The 27,059-nt window shown below is 37.2% G+C and overlaps 2 protein-coding genes across 2 annotated transcripts; both read right to left on the reverse strand.

The window, feature by feature from the left end:
- Positions 1 to 597: 597 nt before the first annotated feature.
- Positions 598 to 10,930, reverse strand: LOC134654319 (uncharacterized). The gene is made up of 4 exons (XM_063509784.1): positions 10,843 to 10,930; positions 9,949 to 10,213; positions 9,314 to 9,490; positions 598 to 722 (listed from the first exon to the last, which is right to left on the reverse strand). Exons 1-4 carry the CDS (start codon positions 10,876 to 10,878, stop codon positions 598 to 600), a joined length of 603 nt encoding a protein of 200 aa, XP_063365854.1. The 5' UTR covers positions 10,879 to 10,930.
- Positions 10,931 to 12,558: 1,628 nt separating this feature from the next.
- Positions 12,559 to 17,797, reverse strand: LOC134654320 (uncharacterized). Its single transcript, XM_063509785.1, has 4 exons — positions 17,792 to 17,797; positions 15,393 to 15,645; positions 13,187 to 13,375; positions 12,559 to 12,731 (listed from the first exon to the last, which is right to left on the reverse strand). The coding sequence occupies exons 1-4, from the start codon at positions 17,795 to 17,797 to the stop codon at positions 12,625 to 12,627; spliced, it is 555 nt and encodes a 184-aa protein (XP_063365855.1). The 3' UTR covers positions 12,559 to 12,624.
- Positions 17,798 to 27,059: the final 9,262 nt, after the last annotated feature.

Consider the following 27,059-nt stretch of genomic DNA (forward strand, 5'->3'; position numbering starts at 1 on the left):
TTAACAAATTACACATAAACCTTCCTATTGAATCGCTCTATCTATTAGAAAAAAACCGCATCTAAATCCGTTGCGTAGTTTTAAAGATCTAAGCATACATACAGACAGACAGACAGGGATGCGACTTTGTCTTATACGACTTATGTAGTGATGTCAATTGTTTCAATATTGATTTTTCAATGAGTGAGGGTGAGTTTCACTAAATTCACACCAGTGTCAAATCAAGTTAAGATTTAAAAGTTCCAGTACCGGTAGGTTAATAGCATGCATTGCATATGCATTCATGAATGCAACCAAACAAGGCCTTTAGTGGCAACAGCCAAACTACTTAACTGCGCCTCAGCCCGTGCCAAGTCTACAGATACAAATGAACAAAATAGTTTACTTTATTCTTCTTCCCTGGTCGGTCCCTCATGTCTGAGAATCGTGGTCAGTATCAGGAATGCATCTGGAGCGGATGATCTGCCTCCACCGGTTTCCAACGCGTCTCTGACGACCGTGTAGAGAGCAGAGGATGACGAGTCTTTAACTCGTCGTGTACGAAGGGCCCGGCCACATGTCAGCGGTGCGGCGCCGCCGCCCGCCGCACCGTAAAATTTAGCGGTGCCGCTCAACGGCACCGCCGTGCGGCGTGCGGCGGCGGCCCGCGGTGCCGCCGAGCGGTTTGCCCGCCGCGTGCGATACCGCGTCCGGCGTCGCGACACCGCATATGCGGCGCGGCGCTGCATAGAAAAGAATGCGACTACCAGTGCTGTGTTTGATCAGACATGGATCCCTTCATACATGTTCTGCTCTTGCTGTTGTTAAGATGGCGCAGAAATAAAAAGTATTTAAAAAGAAAATTTTGGGTGAACCCATAAGTATCTTGGTTTTTATGATGATTTCTTCAGAAAATTAAGTGTAGAATGTCCCGGCCTAGCGTGAGTCATAGGTAATTTTAATAAGTGATCCCTCTGTTTCCTATGGTTTGGATACTAGTATTCCGCTTTACGTAACAGAAAATCACAAAGCGAATACTAATGAGAGCTAAGGCGATTCTTAAACATGACTTTCTTTAAGTGCCTAGTGCTACTAAGTTAAAGCTAAAGTACTAGAGATACCGCGGTATTCGGAAAACAAGATCCGTTCTAGACTAGAGAACGATACGATATGTACTATACAGGGTGCTTCCTGTAACAGGAGCAATAAATAAAACTGTAGGCTGTACTCCTCAAACTGAACAACATTTGTTCAGCAACTTTTGAAAATAACTCATGGTTTGATTTTTATTACACTTTAAAGTTTATTCTAAGACGCAATGTATTGCAAATTTTGTTATGTTTAAAGCGTGACAAGCAACGTCAAACACACTGATGTCAGCGTACATTGAAGGCAATATTTATTTTGTATGAAAAAGAGCAAGTCTAAAGGATTCATAATTTTTAAAAGTTGCTGAACAAATGTTGGTCAGTTTGAGGAGTACAGCCTTTAGTTTAATTTATTGCTCCTGTTACAGGAAGCACCCTGTATACGTTGTAGTTTAGATTTTAACTAATTCTCTTTTACAGCTCAATTCGGGCAACAAATGTCACTTTTACGTTAAAATATCGTAATAATATCTTCGTTCAAGAGTATCTCCAGAATCGCGGAAATCTCAAATTTGACAGCCTAGATCTTAAAAATATCGTTGTTGTATCTTGGTGATGTCTAATAGATTAGTTATGATTTGGAAACTCAAAATCCCATACAAAATGACACTTAACGCAAACGTGTACGTCACGTCACGCTATCGGATGAAATCTACACTAGGGTTGACTAGGGTTACTGATTCAATCGCAACCCGAATGTAATCTTAAATCGCGTATGAGATATGAGCAAAACAAGGAAACATTTTGAATTGAAAACATTTTAATCAGTGAGATTTTGAGCGAATTTTAGAACTGTTTGTGTTCCAGTTGGCTGGAACAATCAGGCCGTACGTCATTCGAGGAAATTAAAAACGTCCACTCTACGCCGCTAAGTGAAAAGGTCGGCGCAGCGAAGCTTTTGGATACAGTATGAATGAGTTCAAAATATTATTCAAAATATAATATTATAACAGTTTTGAATGATTCACGGTTAGTTTCACTAGACTTATATCGGGAGCTCGGAAACAATAAAAAAGGTATAGTTTGTAGCTTTCTAATAGAGCCCGAAGGCTAATCCTATTGTCTATTGTTAAGTAAAACCGCTCGTGCCACGTGCCACAACCACCTGCATAAAAAATCGGTACTTCGGTTACTGAGTGCCGGCGAGTCGAACGCTACAGAACCAGTCTAAAATGTGTCATCGAGATGCGTAACAAAGGCGCGTTATCCGAGAGCGCACCTACGCTGGTTTGTTGAGCGATGGACTAGCCCGCGCTCAGGTGCCAAATAGAATAATTAGGACCCTTTTTTGCAGGTAAGTATTAGCACGTGCGGTTTTACTGAACAATAGACAATAGGATAAACCTTCGGGCTCTACTAGAAAGCTACAAACTATAATCACGGTCCATATATAGCCCTGTCGATGTAAGTCTATTATAAATATTATAATATTATATTATACTTCTTTCTTTCTTTTGTGTACAGATTTTTTTTAAATATGAGGCGAACGTTCAGACAAATCGCCTGATGGTAAGCGATTACCGTCGTCCATGGACACAGTGCGTTGCCAGCCTTTAAGATATGAGTATATTCTTATCTTGGAGGTCTGAAGGTCGTAATGGCCTAGTAATACTGCAGGCTACAGTATGGACTTTTCCACAAATGGACCATTTCACAGTTTAGCTGTGCGAGGCAGATAGTTTCTGGAAGTACGCACAGTTGAGGACTGACAACCATCTAAGTGGTGAAGATGGAAATGTTGTCGCGCAGAGTGATTGCGGAAAGAAGCGGCACGGATTGTGATGTGTGTTTTTTTCCGTTTCATGTTTCATTTTGTACAATAAAGTGTTTTACTACCTACTACTTACTTAATATTAATTAATTTCTCGGGTCACGCCTCGTTATGTATACATGCGATAGTAATATAGTGCGAGGCTTCCATCTATACGCAGCGCCAAGGATTCAGGCTGATCACTTATTTTGCTAAAAGTTTTAAACTCTACTTTATTCAACTTATTAAAAAATCAGCTGCTACCTACTGTATCATTATACATCCACTGTGGTCGGGTCGGGTGTGTCGTATCTTGACAGCGATTTTGTTTTGAAATATCGCGAAAAAATGCTGATTGCGACCGAGATTAACATCCGGCTCAACACTCCCTGTTATTGCTTTGTAGCTTTATAAAAATAATAATAAATCAGCCTATTCAGGGTGTAAGTCCAATACGGGCAATAAATTAAACCAGATATGGAATTTACCCGTCTGATCGTTAATTAAGAAGTTTTTTTAATGTTACACTTAATTACGTCACGGTATTTTTTTTTTAATTTACGGAGCAGCAATGTACTGCAAACATTACGGCCCACTTGCACCATTCCACGAACCCGGTGTTAAATGTATAAACCGTTAACCTAGTGTCAAATTGTACTGCGGGCTCAGCACGGTTCCATTTTTTATCCACTATCACTAAGCCCGTCACTTTCGCACTTACATACTTGTTAGAACGTGACGGGCATGGTGATAAATGATAAGAATGCGACCGTGCTACTAGAGCTGGTAACCATGGTAGCTCCAGGTTTAACTGGTTAACCCCAGGCTAGGGTGCAAGTGGGACTAAGAAACATAAGATGACATGACGTAACGAGATACGAGCTTTTTCTAGTAACTGCCAACAAGCGTTGACAGTTACTTTAGAAACTCGTATCCCGTAACTTGTGTGGTGACACTAGAAGAAGATGTTGGACTGCCCGCGCCGCCCGAAGCGAGTTAAAGTTTTTTTATTTCATTTTATAAAGAAAGACAATATAAACAAGGGCATAATTTGGATAATTGAGCGTCGTCCAAAGTTTTTGTGATTTGAGAAAACCTTACCTCAAAAGTTTGTACTTTTGATCATTTTAATACAAGGTAACTTTCCTTGTAATTATCCAAGATTTTAGAACAAAGAAAATGTTGATCACTTACTTATTGTTTTATTGAATAAATTTAATAGGTACCTATATATTGTGTTGACTAGATTTATGTATTGTGCGTTATGGTATGTTATAGGTACGTATTGTGTTGAAATTAATCAACCTTGAGATATTTTTTAAATCATTAGATAGGTGTAGGTACCTACTTACTTATACTCACCTATTTTTTTTTATAAATCGCCAAGCTATTAAATAATAACTCTGGCCATAATATCTGGTTTAGTTAGATAGTCCGTTTTACAACACATATACCTTACATAGTTTGTTTCCAGCAATATTGTATCATTTGTAACTGACCAAGAAAAAATATATTTGCAGAATTTTTCTTCTTGGCTCGGAAACGGATTTTCTTATTTACTTAGTCAAAGTGAAAAGGTTCCGAATAACCTTTCAAACTCTCATTTGTATACGAACCTTTAAATAACAAATAAAACGGAACGTCAAGGCCAAATTAGGAATGATTTTGCTGAGTAACGGAACATTAATGGAATCATCGTATGTTACGCTATTTTTAACAATGAAAACTCGTATACCACTCGATTTTATTGCTGAAAATTCAACTTTGATTTCATACGCGCAGAGCTCATTTTTAAATAAAACACAGTAATGTAAAAATACATTGTGAAGATACCGTGTGCATTCATTTCCTTTTAACGCGCCCTTAACATGAGTTTTGTATTTAGGGTTGTCACAAATGATATGACATTGACAACCACATATGTACGTTTCTATTAAAATAGCGAATACGTACCTTTCATATACTGAAAGGATGTCAGTCATTTCGGCTGACAGTGATAATATTTAAATGGATACCTAAACAAATCACGATATCTAACTGAAGTAAAAAAGGTTTGCGGTCTATATATGTCAAAACGCCTTCTACCACGATAGACAACAAAAGTTATGCTCATTACAGGGAACAAAAAAACGTGTGGTTATTCGAAATAAAGCTTCGTGGTAGCAGGCATCAATGTTTGCAATTGATAAGCTAACTGGCGCCGAGTATATTAAGCATGTACATCAAATGTCGTATCGTATAAAACGAAATAGTTGCTTGGACCTTTATCCTCCTCCTCCTTTCCCTTTATTTTTCTTTATTTTATTTTTGTTTTCTTTATATTTATTTTTCTTTATTTTGTCTCTTTCCCGTTTCAAAACTCGATTAAAAATACGTCGTTCGAATTTATTTTTGAGACCATTTTGTGGCATCCGTTCAAAATCATGCTGGCGACTTTCGGCTCTGGTCTTCAGATGAGACCAGTGGCCTATTTTATAAAGCTACAAGTTACAATTTACAAGCGGAAGTCTCGTTCTGACACATAGGGTTAGAAAGAGACTTCCGCTTGTAAATTGTAACATGTAGCTTTATAAAATAGGCCACAGTAGGTAATCGCCATACAATTAAATCTGGGTTAATTAAAAAATAATTTATTTCATGTTTGATTATCCTTTTGTGAAATTGTAAGTGTTAAATTTAATTTGTATAATAATCCAATATTATTATTTATGGAATAATAACATCCATAAATTGCTCTGATAATTTTAGCTTAAGATAATATATATGTAATAGCTAAGTTACGATTCATAAGTGCTTGTTGCTAGGCGTACACGAATAAAGTATATTTTGACTATTGAATGCTCAGCCCTAGTAGCACAGTCGCATTTTTATCGTTTATCACCATGCCTGTCACGTTCTAACAAGTATGTAAGTGCGAAAGTGACGGGCATAGTGATAGTCGATAAAAATGGAACCGTGCTGAGCCCGCAGGTTACAACCCTAGCTTAATCCGTATACAAATGCAGAAAAACAACATAAACTCCCTCCGCCTGTACGGCTACCATCAGTTTGGCACTGACATAAACGCCGACGTGAACGTAATTTACTTTCTATACATCTCGCTCGTACTCACATATTAGTGCAAACGAGATGTATAGAAAGTAAATTACGTTCTCGATAGCGTAAATGTCAGATTTGACACTGTCAGTGACTCATGGTCATAGAAGGTAGCATCCTATAGAAGTGGTCTACGCGTGCCTCCGTGAGGGACAAAACATATAAATTCGACCAATCATAGCGTCGCGTTATGGTGGGCAACAAATGAATTCGACCAATCACGGTGGTCAATTTACGGTGGGGAATAAAACAAGATGTGAGACAGTGACAAGGACAAACAATAATAGCGCTTTCGCTGCTACTCCTACTGAAAGATACATAAGACTATCCCGTTCTGTCAGTTATCCCCATTCTGATTAGAGATGCGCAAAACGCTTCACTGAGTTGAAATTGTTGAAAAGAGTGATTCATTATCTTTCGCTCACTCTCCGAACTACCGAAGCGGTCCGAAACCTATTCGCATAGTATCATGCACTCGCTCCTCCTCACGCTCGGCCGGCTCATTCGAATCATGAGTGGAAGGGACACTGAGCGACTGAGTTACTGAGCGAGTTAAATCATCAGTGAGTTGAAGAGTGAGCGTGAATCACTCACTCGTGAACGACACATGTCTAAATCTGATCCGACGTCTCCTAAACTGAAGACAAGATAGGGATGATGACACATGTTGAATTTTATAACAAAATATAGTAAAATAGATAGCAAATGAGCAATTTGTCACAATAATGTGGATATAAAAATAAAATACGGAAACGTTACAAAAATAGAGGACCTGAAAGTTTCAAAATTTAAGTTTTTTTACTTTCAAAAACGATAAAAGTAAGGGTACCATTCGATTCCTTACATTTTATCCAAAAAATATTGTATACCAACTATATAGGTACATAAACGCAATATTTCACGGACAAAACCGCAATTTTCTTGTTTTGTCCACACTACAAGGTAGGATCTCAGTGACCTTGACACGTTCACTTATCCTTTTGTGAGGGGCGTTTCGCGAGTGAAGTGCGACTGTCGGACTTTGACTATAATTTCTGACTTTTGTATTGCTTTAATGCAATCCCATATAGACATTTGATCCTAAAAACAAACCCGATCGATTGATACCATAAATGAAAACTAGTCATGTAGCCTATTGTATTTAATTTTTGTGTGAAATGGCTGCGAGTTACAAGTATTTAAAAGGCTCAGATGTATCTTAATAATACTAGGCAGTAAATACGTGATTTCGAGGGTAGGAATTATTGATGAGACGCGCTCAGCTGGAGATCTAATTTTCCACTTGCATTCACTTCACGAAATTCTGACTAGACAACGATTTACGCACAAAATGTATGCGGGTATTCGTAGTTTCATTCCTACGTACTTACTCAAGGAGGCGTGGCTCACTCCGCGATTTCATCGCGTCGCTACAAGTACATGCGGCCCACACCAATTTTGGTGTCTAACCATAGTAGATGCCGCGCACCGCTACGGAGCGGGGACGCCTGCTCCCGCTTGTCATAAGTATCTGTCGTGATAGACGCGTTTTGTTAGAGAGTGAATCTGCTGTACCTAGTACTATTATTTATGATGTGACTCAAGTAAAGAATCGAATACCTACACAATGTTAGAAAATAATGGTAAGTACAGTTGGCCCAAACTATGTTAACAAAGATTTTTACTGAGGCATAATGTTGATTATTACAAACGTTTGCGTTTGTGTTTATCAAAGCCAAAGACATAATATTTTGAAGATACCTAATACATTGGGTATCTGAAAGATAAGATAGGGTACTGCGACAAAAAACAACCAAGTACCTATCTATATGATGGTTCGGATAATTTATTCTTAAAAATTTACGAGTTCCGTAAATATTCATGTCTAGTAAATGCGGATTCGCAGTTTGCCCTTGAAATTATCCTCAAGTTCTATCGTATACACTCTTCGGGGCACGTCAGGACGCTGGGTATGGTGCAATTGCACTCACAATTTCCATGTTTCATCGTCTCTCCAGGAACGCAAGCAGTTGCAAGCTCTATAAAATAAAGTACAGCTTAACAAACCAATACGCTACGCCAATCTCAAATACGCTATTTAAAAAAATTAAGCTATTTTCAAAATTCAGTCTAACGGCTCGGCCATGACATTGAGCGACTTGCGACGACGGCAGCGACAACCATAAGTGGGAACGAAAGGTCCGATCGCTGTGTCTCGCTCCAACCTATGGTTATCGCTGCCCCCGTCGCAAGTCGCTCAATGTCGTGGCCGAGCCGTATGGCGTTATTCATATACATCTTCAGTCTTACAACAGTTACAACCGTTGGCTATCATTATCCGTCATTTTGACATTTAGGTTTCTTAGAAATGGAAGGGAGGCAGAGGGCCTACCGCGAACCACGTTCGACGTGTTGCCTCCCTGTCACACTTACGTACGAACTTACAAGTGCGACAGAGAGGCAACACGTCGAACGTGGTTCGCGGTAGGCCCTCAGCATTCGCACTATGTCCCCTCTGCCGAGGTACAAGAACAGATATCGCTTGGGCTCCTCTCTTCCGATGTGTCGGAAGCAGGTGTTGCTCGAAGTTAGAAATATACAAAATTTAACAGTAGTTTGTTAGTTGATATACCTAATTAAACATTCGACTTAGTATCCTTCTTAGTTTTAAGGACGTCACTTTTGACACTGGCATATCCGATCTATATCGTATCTTTTGCAAAATTTTAACGTATCTTAAAGTTTGAATCAGGCCGTTGGTAATTTTATACAGTCGGTCAAACCAAATTTGTCAGTAATTAAGAACAAAAAAACTATACTCATATTTTCCTTTGGGTGCTAGTACTAGGTGTAAGACAATGATAGTATGATTCTATCTATGTTTGAAATGATACAGTCCTTTTCATTTCTCATGCTCTGAAAGAGGGTCATTGTTGTTCTAAAAGGTGTGCAGAAAGTGATACGTTTTTGCACTAGAGCATTTAACTTTCCAAGTCATGGACCTATTCCAAGTACGATTTTTTTCATCTTATTAAGATAACAAATTAAATTTAGTTTTAAATGGATTTGTTATACATATACAATTTCCATTTTGATTTTTAACTCCCCATTCCATTAGATAACGATTATTTTACCTAAATTGCTTATTGAATGTACCCCCGAGAAACAGTATAAAAACTTATGCTCAGTCATGTCATGTCTTTTAAAATCACATGCATTTTACGATATGCATATTCGAAATGAAAAGTAGAGTGTTTAACTCGGGTGAAAGGCAATCATTTCAGCCTCGGACTATTGGCGCTCTCACTGCGTTCGAGCACCAAACTTGGTTAACAATCTACTATTGACAAACTATACGTACTGCGCAACCTCTTGAATGCTAGTCTTTTGGCCGGATTGCTTGTCAGTGTCTTCTTTTTATCAAATCCTCTGCATGACATAAAGGTACAGCTTTGTATATTTGGTTTGTAGCAAAAGCAATAGTTGCATTCGATCATGAAATGTGTTCCGGGTACACATGTGTGCGCTGGATTAGGATCTGGACACACAATTTAATTTAATTAGAAAAGAAGAAGAGTATATGAATTTATTTACATAAATGTTTTAAACAGTTGTACTTCTAACCTAAACTAATTTATTCCTCGCTGTATCGCAATGCTGAAACGTTGTGCGAGGAAGCCGCCAGGTCTTGGGTCACCAGTTACGTAAATCAGACGCTTCGCGATTTCTGCAAACAACTTGTGCGGGCTGGGACATATATTATAACGGCCCTTCTACTTTTTTTATTTGGGGTATTTAATGTTAGATATACTCAAATCCTCCATATTTCCTCGTTTACTTCTAGAAAAAAAGATTGACTCAAGTTTTTTTTACACTGCATTATAATCTTCCGTATTAAATAACTTATACATACTTACCTATGACATACGTAATGAATAGTCCATTAAATTAGTCCATGTTATTATGTTCCGGGTTTTATCTTAAAAATAAAATTACCTTTCATTCCTGGATAAAGATCTACAGGATCTACACTTTCAGCTTCAATTATATCCCCATTTATGGGAAAATTTGTCTTGGGATCAACATTAACTGCGTCGTCATCTGCCACCGCATCACCATCATTTGCAGCGGCTAAATCTCCGCCAACATCGTCTGCGACCCCTGCGTCATCATCGACTCCTTCATCAGCGTCATCATCGATTGCAGCGTCATAGTTTTCTTCACATCTTACAAAGTCTAATGAGAAGACCAGAACTAGTAGCTGAAATAAGTTTACCAAATTAGTGTTTGGCACGGCGACTGATAGAAATAATTTATTTAAACACAAACGCATGAGAAAGTTATACAAAAAAGAAAACCATAGAAAGAAGAAAGTGCCATGAAATACTCTCATCCAGTATGAAGAAGAGGCCTAGCGCCAAACTCTTTTAACACTCCTGTCGTATACAAACCTAAAACAGAACTAGTAGTAGTAGTAAAACACGTTATTGTACAAAAATCAGAACAAAACAGGAAAAATAACATTTGTCATTAGTACAAAGGCGAACTTATCCCTTTAAGCTTCCAGTTAGGTAACCTTTGAGCAATTGAGGGCCCGTTGAACTTTGGGAACCTAAATGATTAAGCCTAGATTTTGTTTATCTTATAATACATCTAAAAGTAAAACTAAACATTTTTGCTAATCAACTGTCCAAGACGATTGTTACAAGAGATATATTATTTTCAATTCACTGTTTCCCAGGCCAAACCTGTTTCCTAAATCATACTTAGCGTTTGCTATTCAATTGCCAAAAGTATTTTTAAAGACATATGATTAAACATTTATTTTTCTGATTGCGCCTTATAAAAACACAATAAAATAAAATAATTAAACAATTTCTGGTACTTTACCAAAATATTTAACTTTCCAAAATGCATGTTTACCATAAACCCCAATCAAAGCCCGATTAACTTTACAAATGAAACGATTGCAACCTTATTTGGTAAATTAAACGCAAGCAATCTTAATTAAATCGAATCAATTACATTTCTTAATTAAAATCAAGTTTGCCTTTCGACTCGCACGTAAAGTTCCGATCATCGTCATTTGAAAAGTCATCCCATAATGAGTCATGACGAAATTACTGGATGGGTGGCGAATTCTAGTTTAAAACTTCATTGACTTGATATTATTTCCATTCCTTCTCCGTACACTTAGCTGCAAAAGTGCATGTCACAACACTACCTGAAAGTCATAAAAAAATGCCCTCTTATACCAATTTGCGCAAGTTTTGAGTTGCATTTAGCGTGGGTATTTGGGTAATCGTAATTTTACGTCACAATAATTGTACAGGGTATCCCAATAATACGTTGGCAAAGATTTTGTACCGCGGCATACTTAATGACAACATTATGAATTAGGTAGTGTATATCATCATCATTCTCTTGCCCTTGTCCCATTCACTTGGGGTCGGCGCAGCATGTCTTTCTCTTCCATATCTCTCTATCACTCACTTCACTATCATTCACTCGCGTTCGTTTCATATCATCTCTCACACAGTCCATCCACCTTTTCCTCGGTTTTCCATGGAAACAAGATCATCGACCTCACAGACCAAAGGCAGTATATAGACATGACGCGTATCAAATAACGCAATGTTAATGCCCCCAACAAGGTAAACGATAATCTGGAAGCCTTTTCTGATTATAATAATAGGTTATGAATTTGATTTAGATTTTTTATGGATTAGATCTTCAGTGTCAAAAGTGAAGTTTTTTCAACCAGATAATACCGTAACAACTCCTGAAGAAGACCACTTTACTAAAAAGCAACTAGATGCTATAATTTATCGTTTTGTACAAATTATAGGTTTAGAGTACTTTAGAGCATATGCATATTTGGAAAGAAATGGGATAAAGCTACGCATTTATAGATGGTCAAGTCGATCTTGTCAGTAGTAAAAGCCTTTTTCTACTGACATTTCTTTTTCTATTATAGGCGCGAAGGGATATCGTCCCATAGAAAATTTGAATATCGCGCCTTTTTCTACTTGCAAGATTTGCTTGACCGTCTTTATTTGGATATTTTTGAAGTGGAATAAAAGGTAAATGAAAGCTGGAAAATATTTCGAAAAACAAACTCTTAAGTCGATATTTTATTATTAAATAAATTACGAGGTCCATGAATAGGTATATTCATGAGCAGTAAACGTGGATTGACAGTTTGACCTTGAGTTTATAATGTGTATTTTTGATATGACCGCAAACTTAAAAAAAGAGACGTAGATTCTAAAATATATGCTATGAAAAGATTTAGATTTACTGTTAACTACCGATGCGTAAGTAACAATTTTTTTTTCGAGCGGCGAAGTATTTGGTGTCACTTGTGACATCGCGTGAGTAAATGCGACATTTTGAGTTAAAACCAAGTAAGGTAAACGTACTGGTGCTCGACGCGGTAGATACCAGTACATGTCATCTTGAAACTTAAGTCATTGTCAATAGAGGTGACAGCAGGGTGTCATCTATTGGGCATTAGCATGTCGAGCACTAGTACGTTTACCTTATTGATTTCCAGTTTTATTTTTAAAGGAAAAATATGAATCGATTTTTTTAAATCCTATTAGGGCCTATACGAACTACCCTAAAATTTTGCGGTCGTATCAAAAATACACGCTGTATAATCCTCAGGTCCTATCGAAGGCAGTCTTCAAGGCACGTCAAGACGCTGGGTATGGTGCAACTGCACTTACAATTTCCACGTTTTATCGTCTCTCCAGGAACGCAACTAGTTGCATCCTCTGTAAAATAAAGTACAGCTTATCAAACCAACTCAAAAAAACTAGTTAAAAAATAGTAGCTAAGTATTAAAAAAAAATCATCTCTATATAAACAAAAGCTCTAAAAAATCGAATTTTAATTCAAGCAGAAACGTCTCCGAACGATGCTAAGCTTCGAATAAATTAAAAAGTGGAAAAAATTACAAAGTGGATAGTGGGATTTATTCTAAGCTGGGTATGGGTAGCACATCGTAACTGGTGAATTTCCAATATGACTTGGAACTCCGGTAGCCGTTGAAGTGTAACGCTCTTACGTTAGATGTCGCTAGTGTCCCCTAGACCCAGGTGGAAAGATTCGCTGGCTGTGGATCAGGTCTTGTTGGCTCAGTTAGCGCTAGGCTAAAGTATCGATCCAGAGGCCGTAAGTTCAAGTCTCAACCAAGGCAGTAATTTTTCCACTTTTAAATTTAACGTACCGCGTAACTTCTTGAATGCTAGTCTTTTGGCCGGATTGCTTGACAATGTCTTCATATTTTCCGTTTTACTGCACGAAACTCTCGTACAGCCTTGTATATTTGATTTGTAGCAATAGCAAATGTTGCAGTCGACCTTGATATGTGATCCTTCTACACATGTTTGCGCCCCAGATTCGCTCGATACCGAACCTGGAAGCACACAATGTAAAATGTAACTAAGCAATTTGAGCCACTTTAGGGGATTAAAGAGGTAATCCCATTTTTTATATATTTACGTAGGGTCAGTTGTCGAACATTGAAACAATAGTACACAGTGGAACTTTGCGATATCTCGGAAACTAGGTGTTATCAGCTAGTGCCGTCTGTCAAGCAAGGACAGGCTCAGGGTCCCCCATCACCTCCCCAATACGCGAGCGCGCCTCGGAGAAGGAGCACGTTGCTACGAGCGTTATTGTGAATTCGTACGACAAAAATATTTTTTTTCATTTATGTTTCGCAATTTTTTTACCAAGATATAGAATCGAGTTTCGCGTTATTTAATTTTTTCTTATATTCTATGTGTATTAAAGTTTATTTGGAGCTAAATATTTTTAAATTTCTTTCACACTTTGGTGCAGTTTTTTTTTATTGTTTTAAAAAACACCCCCTAGTCTCACAATGAAACATTTTTATGTAGTATACAATGAAACATGATGTTCACTGAACACCCGTATCAGTACACAATGAAACAAACTCATTATATTTTTAAATAATTAAAGACTATGTGCGAAATTTGTGAAAGTAAAATACCATGAAAATTGATAATGATATGTCTATCATATGATAAAATATAAGATACTTAACTTTAGAAACGGCTGAGATAGGATGCTTTATATGTTGAATGGTTCATTGATGGCAAGGTTAAGGTCACATGTCTAACATTGAAACAGTCGCTTATAAACACTATGTTGCAAGAAAGTGTATGATATCAAGCATGGAGATGCTCAAAACCCTCCCGCGTCCACCTAGTTAGCAATCATGCTCCTTGGACATAAAAGGCGTACCTTTCTCGCAGCATGCCGTACATGCTGACCAGATTCTCGATTCACAGTGAAACTCAAGTTGTGTATAATGAAACAGGCCTTTCGCTTAGATATATTTCAGCAATCTTATAATCATTCCATATGTCGGAAACCTTTTAAATAACTAATTTCAGCCTACCACTATTTCCTCCTTTCCTTTTTCATTAATTGATTGAAAGCATATATGTATTAATGTCACTTATTTATAACACCGTTTCAATGTTTATTAACGATGTTTCATGGTAGATTAAAATTATTACATTTGTTTCACTGTAAAAATTGAAGTGTTTCATTGAAAACATGCATAAGTACACAATGAAACAAAACTCATTTTTTGAAAAAAGGATTATAATACAGAAACTGTTAAAAATAAGTAGAAACCGAGAATGCCATACGATAGCCAACTAAATTGTTTATCTTCATACGTAATATTACACTCATAACTTTAAAAACATCAGAGATAGGAAGGTTTGAACTTTTTGTGTTTCATTGATCAACAACTTACCCTACTTATTAATTACTTACCTTACTTAATATTACCTATTATACATACCCATGAAATACCTACCTTCACTTTTGAGACATTTTTCCTCAAAACCCCTCGAAAGGTTGAAAGCCCTAAATCTGATCTGAGGTTTAATTGTGCCAATACATCTTTGTAATGTCTATAATCCTAGTCAGCGTATGGACATGATAATATTGTTATTGAAATGTTGTTACCTATTATGTATAATGTTGTTTTATTATTAAATAAAACATTAATAAAGATAAGATATAGATAAGATAAAAGATAGTTTATTCAAGTAGGCATAATTACAATGCGCTTATGAACGTCAAATAAAGCTAGGTAGACCGGCTCCAACCCTACACCTCTGCCCCGAGAAAATTTAAATCCCCCCTCAATTGGAGGAGGGTATCCCAATATGGGACCGGCAAAAAACTCGGCGGGACACATCTTTAAAAAAAAATTACATCTTATAATTAACATGCATTAACATGCATTAATAGATTTAGTGTGTCAAAAACATGAATCTAATTTAGCCCGTAGGCAGTAGGTTCCGGACCCAAGAGGCTTCAAAAGTCAGTTTTATTCTTCTGACCACTTTTTTTACCGTCATCATTCATCCCATCATCACACTCATTACCTTCAACATAATTTACGCCTTCAGCTTCAATTAAATCTGCATTTACTGGGTCATTTGTCATCGCATCATCATTTACCGCATCGTCATCTGCCACCACATCATCATTTGCAGCGGCATCATCTGCGACCCCTGCGTCATCACTGACTCCTTCATCGGCGTCATCGCTGACTCTGTCATTGGCGTCATCATCGATTGCAGCGTCATAGTCTTCGTCACTCCTTACAAAGTCTAATGAGAAGACCAGAACTAGTAGCTGAAATAAGTTTATTATTCGTGTTTGACATAGCGACTGGTAGCGTATTAAGAAAACAGAAATATAAATAAATATTACTTAAATACAAATAAAAGACAAAGTTTTATAAATTCATCTCATCAGAAATTGGGAAGTGAGTCAAATTTAGCTTCGAATATTTGACTCACACTAAGTGAACAGGGCAAGTTGAATAAAAACTTGTAAAAAAGAAAAGAAAGAAGGCGAAAGAAGAAAGTGCCATGAAATGGTCTCATCTCAGCGTATGCTTGCAACTTCTAACTTCTGTCGTAAGTATACAAATATAGAGCAGACCTAGCCCGTTCAACTTTGAGAACAGGAACGATAACTTAAGCTTAGTTTTCGGATTACTTGTAACCCACCATAAAGTAAAACTAAACATTTTTGCTACTCAACTGTCGCAGACATTTGTTATAAAAGGTATTAAATTTATTTTTCAATTTACGAACTCCAAAACCAAACTTGTTTGCTAAATCATAGCAAAAATGTTTACCAAAGGTCTTTCTAAAGACGTGACTAAACATTTATTTTTGTTAATTGTATCTAATAAAAACACAGTGAAATAAAGTAATAAAATAATTACTTACAAAAATATTTAATTTTCCGAAATGCATGTTTATCAAAAACCCCAATCAACTTTACAACTGAAACCCTTGCAGCATTAACAATCTTAATTCAAGCGAATCAATTAATTTTCTTTTTAATTTCTCAATTAAAATCAGGTTTACCTTTCGCCTCGCACGCATATGAAAAATTTGTTCAGCAAATAAGAGTTCCGATCATCGCCATTCGAATTCGAATAGGTTCTTTTAAAGATGGGCAAGATTATTAGGTATGGGTGACGAATGCTGATTTAAAACTAAATTTATTTGGTATTATTTTCAATACGTCTTTCTTCTACACCTAGCTGCAAAAGTGCATGACTGTACGTATGAATGAATTCCATTTGTAATGTGTCCATGTAACACAGCTCGCTACGTTTATTAATGTGAGATAGATACAATAAGTATGTAGGTATATATAACGTCGCCTAGTCCTAGTACCCATAGTACAAGCTTTGCTTAGTTTGGGGCTAGGTTGATCTGTGGAAGATTGTCCCCAGATATTTATTTATTTTTATTTTTATTAATTGTTCCGCGGCGCACAGTTTGGGAACTCTAAAAGTGTGTAACAATTTATGCAAAAAACTAAAAATATGAAAATTGCTTCTAAAAATGCGCATATTAATTTCTGATTACTTTTTAGGGTTCCGTACCTCAAAGGGAAAAAACGGAACCCTTATAGGATCTCTCGTGCGTCTGTCTGTCCTAACTACTGGGTCAAAATTTTGATAAAAATACACAAAATAGTTCTTTACCTGATAGATGACAGCAAAACCTATTAGAAATGTGCAGTCAAGCGCGAGTCGGACTTAATGTACGGAACGCGAGTCCGACTCGCACTTAGCCGGTTTTTTGTTAAAACTTAAAGTCAAAAACACGATATTCGTGGTCCCGAGCACGCACATCCAATTCGCTCACGCTTACGCTCAATGAGAGTGAGAGAAGAACTCGAACCGGGGCCCTAAATAGCTCAAATGAAATGCAAAATGCAAGGTCATTGGCCCCACAACGGAGCAATTTCGCAGCGATGTCTCGTGGCTTGACCGAGCAACCGAAGAATTCCCTGGGAGATAGGAATTTGCTCATTCAGCCCGAATTTTTCTCTATTCCAAGTAGGTAGGTACAGCTTACTTTTGCAGTAAGAACACTAGTAGGTAAAACGCTGGGGGTTTTGTAGTAAGTCAGTAGTTCAAAATGGACCATGGTGGTTTCTAAAAGATGACCTAGAGGTATATTTACTTTATAAATATTATCTTTAAAGCGTCAAGTGCATATTAGTAATATCATCCCGCTTATTCATAAACGTCTGCTAAGTTAATCAGCAGCGTTTGTCCCTCTCTATGGCATAACGACAGATAGGGACAAACGAGGATCATCAACTGATTAACTTAGCAGACGTTTATGAATAACGCCATAACAGTTTTAAATGATTCATGGTTAGTTTCACTAGACTTATATAGACCGGGATATGAACCGTGATTACCTTTAGTATTGTTTTCGAGCTCCCGATATTTTGACGCAGTTACATCCATCTTGTTCACGGGTTACTCTTTACTCTGCATCGAAATATCGAGTCTTGGTCTGCATCGAAATATCGGAAGCTTGAAAACAATACTAAAGGTAATCACGGTTCATATCCCGGTCTATATAAATCATGAAGACTATCCGTTGATAGTCTTCATGATTTATATAGCCTATAATATTCGTCTCAATTCTGGGCACAGGCCTTTTCATATGCGTGAAATGTGGCTTTTAGCATCTCGCTCGAAAGTACAGCGCGAGTTGTGTCAAGGCCGTATCATAACATAACAGTAACACAACTTTTATAAATTGTAAAATCAGGATACTGCTCAAAGTGGCTCAGTCAAAAGCACAATCGTTAATAAAAACATCAATCGAAACTTAAATACTATTATAGTAATGTAGGTATGGAAAAAGTCACGTAATTTTTTTTATACTCGTATCACGTGTCATCAAAATCTTTTTCCTTTAGCGTTTATTGTCAATGTACGATTGTCATCTTGGATAAGCTTGTAACTTGTAATACAAGTGGAAGTCCCTTTCTAACAAAAGCTGTCAAAAAGTGATATCCGCTTGTATTAATTACAAGTTACAAGCTTTTGAGAAACGGGGCCCCTGGTTTGGAAGCTCCTTTACCGCTCGATCGCACTTAGGTACTATACATACAGTGACTCCTCTGGATATGCTGGTTCTTCTTTCATCTGTTTAAGTCATTGCACATTTCAAAAACGTGAAGTGCATTCTGAAGTTGTTTTTTTTGTACTGCCATCAGACTGCTATAATATAATATTAGTAGCTGTAGGTAAACTCTTTACTGTGCAAAAAGACATATTAAAAATAACAAAAAAATTGTAAAAACAAAGGCGAACTTATCCCTTTGAGGGATCTCTTCCATTTAACCTTTGAGTAGATGAGAGGAGAGAGTGAAAAGAGGATGACAAATGCAGCAAAATGTACAACAAGGTACCAGAAAGATAAAGGATATAAATACATACATACAAAATTACACAAAAAAGGAATGGGGAAAATACACTGAAAATTGGAAATAAGTAGAAAAATTTAAATATATAGGTAAGTATCTGTAACATCACATTTCTCAACAAATAAAGTACCAACGAATGCTACTTTTTAGGGTTCCGTAGCCAAATGGCAAAAAACGGAACCCTTATAGATTCGTCATGTCTGTCTGTCTGTCTGTCCGTCTGTCTGTCCGTCCGTATGTCACAGCCACTTTTCTCCGAAACTATACGAACTATACTGTTGAAACTTGGTAAGTAGATGTATTCTGTGAACCGCATTAAGATTTACACACAAAAATTGAAAAAAAAAAAACAATAAATTTTTGAGGTTCCCCATACTTCGAACTGAAACTCAAAAAATTTTTTTTCATCAAACCCATACGTGTGGGGTATCTATGGATAGGTCTTCAAAAATGATATTGAGGTTTCTAATATCATTTTTTCTAAACTGAATAGTTTGCGCGAGAGACACTTCGAAAGTGGTAAAATGTGTGTCCCCTCCCCTGTAACTTCTAAAATAGGAGAATGATAAAACTAAAAACAATAAATGATGTACATTACCATGTAAACTTCCACCGAAAATTGGTTTGAACGAGATCTAGTAAGTAGTTTTTTTTTATACGTCATAAATCGCCTAAATACGGAACCCTTCATGGGCGAGTCCGACTCGCACTTGGCCGCTTTTTTTTTAATATGAGATTATTTAATTACTTATTACATCTTTTTTATGTCTCAGTGGTAGAACTATAAAAATTCTACTACATTATAGCCACGTAAATTTTCTTTAGTATTTTTTCACTTCAATAAACTATCAACTGTTTTTCCTCTTTGAGGTTCACTTTGTTTCGTCTCTCTTTGAAATATTTCTTTCACTTGTAAGTAAACACGTTTGTTTCAATGTCAAATGACATACACGTGCTAAGAAGGTTGGTTCTTATAATAAGCTTTATTTCAAATAAAATAGAGCCTTGAGGCGCAAAAAAGCTTATAAACGCGTATACTATACAGTGCCTCTTTGAAGCCTTTTTACGTTTAAATGTTTTTGTTCAATTTATTAAAGACTGATCAAATTATTTTAGGAAAATAATATCCCATCAAAAACATAAATGTGAAATGAGAGCCAAGTTCAATATTCCATTTAGTGCCACAAGAGCACAATATAAAATGTTAGCTGGAGTTTTTATAATGACCGCGGAACTCAGTGCGATATTACGACAGGCTTTAATGTTTGTTGAAAATCAAAATTATCCCAATGTGGCAATTTTCACGGACAGTAAAAGCTCCATTCAACATTTGAGCCGGTGTGCCTCAGGCGAACGGTGTTTTTCACTGGCGTACAAAATCTTAATCCAAATAAGCTTCGAAATTGCGGAAGGTGTTTGAAAATACAGTGGGTTCCGTCACATATCGGCTTTGCGGGAAACAAGGAGGCTGATCGGTTGGCGGCAGCGGCTGCTTCTGAGGGAACCGAGGTTGATGTCGCTCCAGATTTCTCAGAAATAGTCGCTCAGAAGGAGTACTTTGATGAAAGATCGCAAGAGAAAGGAATCTGGTACAAGACTATTCAATGTGAGCCTCCTCGGATACTGTTGCAGACTCTTTAGAGTTTTCATTCTTTTTTTCCTTGTTTTGGTTGTCAAACGCTGTGGTCTTCTATTCTTGTAAATATTAACATAAATAATAATTAAACACACTTTACCGAAGGTAAAATCTTATCATTTAATACAGTCCACCAGTCCCATCCTTTTCAGATACCCTGGTGGGAAGTGGCTGACTCAGACCGGGCGAAAATTGTACGTGCTCACAGGCTTCGGTCCGGTCACATTCCATTAAATATGTTTGCTCAACTGATGAGGAAAGCAGAGTCGCCCAACTGCCGAGGATCTCTGTCTCTGGAACTCTGTCGAGGATGTACCTACATCACTTCCTAATGGAATGTGTCCGGACTCGAGACAAGAGGGCGCAACTAGTTCAAGGTAGGGATTATACAGTAACGGATATTGGGGTTTTCCAATCTATATTGTCGGAACCCCTGTCAAAAAAAGAGAGATTTGTGTACAGTTTTTTTGATGTTTTTGTTTAGTAACGCTCGTTGGAATTCTTTGTTATAGAGGCCCTACGGACCCGACATGTCTTTTTGATAAGGTTTAGGTTTAAAGACATTTATTCTCATAAAGACAATACATCACTGACATGAGAACATGTTTAAAATACATATTTACATCTATTTTTTCGTCGTCGCAGCATAACAAAATTAAAATAGGTACGTACATATTTATTAGGTTTAACTGAATAACACAGTTAACTACACGTTCAACTCGTTTTATATTATCGGTTTGTCTGCAATGACATGTTTAGCAAGTATAAATAAAGGCTCTTCTTTTAAATAAGTAGATAAAAAAAGAATATTCGTCGTTGTCGACTTCGCCGGAAAAAGAATTGAGATCTATATTGCCATGTTCTAGTTTGCTTGGGGTGTAATTAAAAATAAAGTTCAGGATTTGACTTGTCTAGTTTTTACGTACACGCTTTATTATTTCTCCTACGTTAATTTTCTTAAATTTAGTTTTTTTGATACAAAAACGGGTACGTACTGGGAATGTACTGGGCTATAACCGCGAAAATCGAAGTTCGCAAATTGCGAGCTTCTTTCCCTGTCACTCTAATTACGCCTTCATTGGAGTAAAAGAGCCCCTCTGATTTAACAATTTGTTACGGTGTTGATCTTATTTCGATACGTCCTTGAAGATCGCTCACGCTGATTGGTGCATGCGAATTCAAGTGAAAGTCGTGCGTGAGATTTGGGCCAATGATCACGATTGTCAAGGTCGTGTCAAAACCAGGTTAATATACCATATGAAATTGTTAAATTAGAATAACCGGACAACGTTAAAGGTTCCATCACACAGGCGCATTTTCCGGGCGGGGCGTGAGCGTTTTATATGTAAACGCGGCGGGCCCCGCTCACGCCTCGCCCGGAAAACGCGCCTGTGTGACGGAACCTTAAGGAGGATAAAAAATACTGTATGGAATCGTCTGTATTGTTATAAGCAACAATTATTGCCGTGTAGTACTTTATGTGACTGCTACATAATGAGAGGCATTAAAATACGAGTGTGGGTTTAAGAAACGAACGTAAGTGAGTTTCTTAATAGGATCACACGAGTGTTTTAATGCCTAATTATGTACAGTAACATACACTACTTTATCTAAACACATACTTAAAACTGATTAAAAGATAAACTGTACGTCAAATGGCGGTGAATGAAAACTTTTTTTACGCATGTCACGCATCCATAGTTTTTCTTAATTCCTAGACAAAAGAATGAAGTCCCTATACTCATAATATGTCACTCGAGATCAAATATCGTGCGGTTTATATTAAAAATCATCCTTAAATTGACGTTTCGTATCGATAACTGTTTTAATATCAATGGATACCTACTATAATAGAGACCCACTTGAGTTTGGACTGCTGTTCCAAATAACGATACAAAAAATTTATAACATTATAACATTACAGTACAGATTTTCCTACTACCAAAGATAAGAAAGTTCTCATAGTAAAATTGGTTGTAAAGCTGGTCATTTCCTACGGTTTTTGAACGCATTATAGAGCACTAATACCATGTCTGTAGATGAAAGTGTTTTTTTCCACGAATCGACACATTTATTCATAGAAATCCATCCCTTTTTGAGTGAATGGCATCAGTTTCACCTCACCATTCGCGGATGTCGTCGTGTCGTACATTCGAGAATTCAAAATCAGCCGGAATACGGGAATGAACGGGGAACAAAACGCTTGCAAAGGGTTTCCTATTCCAGTTTTGTACAAAAGAACGTCGTCGATGGCATAGTTAACTGACCTGGCCTGGGGCCGAATTATGTTACGGTTTTGATCTCATTTTGATACGACCTTAAAGATCGACTTAAAGTAATGAATCAAACCCAACCTGGAGTGATGAAACAAAGAAAATTCGTTACGTTAATTCGCTTCCACCGCACATGAAAGAAAACTACGCATTACAAATGTCTTCCCAAATATACTGCTGCAGAATCACAATACACAGGAACTAGTAGTACCTATTTGAATCATTATAGGGCCAAATTCACGTCACGTCCCTTAACCTTTTCCACGCCGCGTCAAACACAAAAGCTGTCACTCAGACGCCACATCATTGAAGTGTCAAAACTGAAGTTGAACTTTATGTATATGCACGTAGGTCGATGCTCTGTGGTCTGTGACCGATTAATCGGTCTTTGGCGTTGAACCTACGGTGCTGATATATCGGTCATTGGCGTCCAAAAGGTTAATGGCTCAAAGCAACTATCGAAATAACCTCAAACGAAGGGACGGTACGCGCCAAGAAACCCAATTTACCCAAAAGAAATCTTGAAATATGCAAATTTAACTACACGCGGTGATTTATAAGGGAAATGTAGAGTTTTACTGACATTTTACCATGAGCAGCTTGAGATTATGAAAAACTTAAAAAAGTTTTACCCTGCTAAGTTGTCAAGTTTTTTTTTGCCCCAGGCTTGCCTTCCTGTTTCGTTATTTGAATAAGCTACTGTAGCCCTAACGCGGTATTCGGAAAACAAGATCCGTTCTAGAGAAGAGAACGATACAATATGTACTAGATACCAACTAAGTAGTTTAGATTTTAACTAGATATCTTTTGCAGCTCAAATCGGGCAACCAATGTCACTTTTGCGTTAAATTATCGATTTAAGATCGTTTAAAAAACGTTTTGAGATCTAAAAATACATAACGAGACGTTTTAGATATTGTGAAAATCGTTCAAGAGTATCTCCAGAATCGCGGAAATGTCAGACAGGTTATATCTTAAAAATATCGTTATTATATCTTGGTGATGTCTAAAAAATATCTAATAGATGTCTATTTCAAAATCAGAATCGGGCCCCTAGTTTCAATTTCGTTCGATATCGTGACGTGACGTACTTACGCGTTTGTGTTAAGTGTCATTTTGTATGGAATTCTGAGTTTCCAAAACGTGGACCTTGGCACGCCGTTCAAAATCCACGAATCTAGTATTTTAACTAAATCAGGCATGAGGGGTGGGGGCAAATGACCGAACGGGATAGTCTTATGTATCTTTCAGTAGGAGTAGCAGCGAAAGCGCTATTATTGTTTGTTCTTGTCACCGTCCCATATTTTTAGGGCTCCGTACCCAAAGGGTAAAAACGGGACCCTATTACTAAGACTCCGCTGTCCGTCCGTCCATCCCTCCGTCCGTCTGTCACCAGGTTGTATCTCACGAACCGTGATAGCTAGACAGTTGAAATTTTCACATATGATGTATTTCTGTTGCCGCTATAACAACAAATTTTAGTATTTGTTGTTATAGCGGCAAATACTAAAACCAGAATAAAATAAAGATTTAAGTGGGGCTCCCATACAACGAACGTGATTTTTGACCGAAGTTAAGCAACGTCGGGCGGGGTCAGTACTTGGATGGGTGACCGTTTTTTGCTTGTTTTGCTCTATTTTTTGTTGATGGTGCGGAACCCTCCGTGCGCGAGTCCGACTCGCACTTGGCCGGTTTTTTTATATTCCCCACGTTAAATTAGTATGGATTATGGTGGGCAACAAATAAATTCGACCAATCATAGTGTCGCATTGCGTATGTTTTGTCCCTCACGGACGCACGCGTATACCACATCTATTAGGATCATATACAGTGTGTAAGTCTAATACGGGCAATAAATTAAACCAGATATAGAATTTACCCGTCTTATCATTAATTAAAATGTTTTTTTAAGTTACACTTAATTATGACCCCGTGATTAATTTTTTCCACATGTACCGAGCAGCAATGTACTGCAAACATTAAGAAACAGAAGATGACATGACATTACTAGATACGAGCTTTTTATAGTAACTGCCAACAAGCGTTGACAGTTACTTTAAAAAGCTCGTATCCCGTAACTTGTGTGGTGTATTACATTGCGGGCCGAATTATTTTGTATGGTTAAAATTTTCAATGCATTTCTAAGTAAAATCTATCTCAATATACTTTTTAGGTCCTATGCTAACCACCGTTTAAATATTCGCCCGTATTGGATTGACACACTGTATAACATCTGTACCTATTTAACGCAAACGCGAACGCTCGTCACGCTATCGATTGAAACACGAATGAAATTTACACTTGTGGTTCTGAAGAGCATTTAAATATATTGTACAGTAGGTATATATATTGTATTTTCGAATAACATATTTTTTTTAATGATGGCTGAATAGGTTACGCAACTTTCATGGGACTGACAGTTATGAACCTACCCTACAGGTGCAGTGCATATTAATTGTTTTCCATCGTATTTTCTCGGAAACGCTCTTATTTGTCATGCTAAATTCTTCGTTAAACCTCAGTACTATTTATAGGTACCGAGATTAAAATAGCAAGACACGTTCGTACGTTTCCGTGAAAATACGATTTAAAATAATTATGCACTACATCTGTACCTACCTAATGTGTGATATACGTTAGATTATTTTCGTTACAAAAATATGTGGTTAAATTTAATTGGATTACTTCGCAGCCATAATATTATTTAGATAGCTGTTCTCCAAATATGTATTTACGTTTATGTTACTCTTTTTAAAATATGACTTATTCGCTAACATAATGTGCTTAACGTTCCTACGTAAAATATTTCTTAAAGACACTTCTGCAAAAGGTAAATCGTGAAAAATTACGACATTATATATACCCGCTGAGACAGTATGAAACGTATAACCAAGAATACCTACGAAATGTGCTGTCTAAAAAGCCTATTTCGATGCTAATTCTTGCATGTTATTTATTCATACAGTTGCGCCTTTTAGCGAGATGATTATCCTTACATTGCGTATGCAAATTATCTACTTTCAGGGCAATTATAGACGTGACTGTCTCTTTCAGTATACTTAAATAAGTTCATTTCTTGTACTTTTAAACAAACAGCTGATAAGGTAAACGTGCTAATACCCAAGAGGACACCCTGTGCTGTCACCTCTATTGACAATGACTTAAGTTTCAAGATGTCATGTACTGGGACCGCGTCGAGCACCAGTACACTTAAGTACCTTTAATAAGTAAAGTCTTTATTTAAAAGGCTCAATTCACCCGTAAGTTAGCCTGAACTTATTTACAAAGATGAAAGTCCTGTTTTTTTCCATAAATGTGCCTTAACACTTTTGAATAAAAAAAAATCACACCAAAAGCCTGTTTTTATGCGGACGTTTAATACCGGATGATTGATGTAGGCAAGATTTGGTCCGGAAAATCGTGTCTTGTCACTTTTTATGTAAAATGTCCTTTTTTAATTGGCGGTATTTGGTTAACCCCTCAACTGCCTTGTCCCATATTATACGTCCCAGATAATTTGGACTGTAATTAACGATAGAAAGTTTATTAATACAGTAGCAAATTTTTGACAAGGGCGTTCGAGGGGTTAAAATTGTCTATTCAAAGCAGGACTAAGTAATAGTTATATTATACTTGTGATTAAGTTAGATAATCTGAAATTTTAGTTCGGAAGCGAAAAGTCCTGCATTCGAATTCCGGTAATGTTATTTTATTTGTGTGTTCACGCTAGACCGGGCCAGGGCCGGGCCGGAAATTCCGTTGCTTCGTTTTCTATGGAAAGCACCACGTGATCACTGATTGTCCGTCATAGAAAATTACAGGTCGGACGCCTCGGCCCGGGCCCAGCCCGGTCTAGCGTGAGTCATCCATTATATGTCTGTTTATCACTATTATGTGTTGTTTCTGGCAAGTTATTGGCCGTTTCGTACGAATATAAAACCCCATTCAGTCTATACTTGGTCAACCAGATCTTGACAGTAGAAAAAGGCGGCAAATTTGAAAAATGTAGGCGGGAAAAGAAATCGTCCCATAGAAAATTTGAATTTCGCGCCTTTTTTTACTGACAAGATTTGGTTGACCAGCTATATCTAAAATTATAAAACCAAATGCCACGGTGTAACGAAAATAAATAGACAGCTTTTATTAGGTAAGCATGTTCCATCCTAAACTGCATCGGCTCTTACCATAAGGTGAGATTGTGGTCAATTGCTTACCTTTTTCCAATAAAAAAAACCAAAAAATAGAGCAAAACAAGCAAAAAAACAATCAAAAAAACGGTCACCCATCCAAGTACTGACCCCGCCCGACGTTGCTTAACTTCGGTCAAAAATCACGTTTGTTGTATGGGAGCCCCACTTAAATCTTTATTTTATTCTATTTTT

Source organism: Cydia amplana, chromosome 14 (assembly GCF_948474715.1).
Source record: "Cydia amplana chromosome 14, ilCydAmpl1.1, whole genome shotgun sequence".
NCBI classification, from domain to species: domain Eukaryota; kingdom Metazoa; phylum Arthropoda; class Insecta; order Lepidoptera; family Tortricidae; genus Cydia; species Cydia amplana.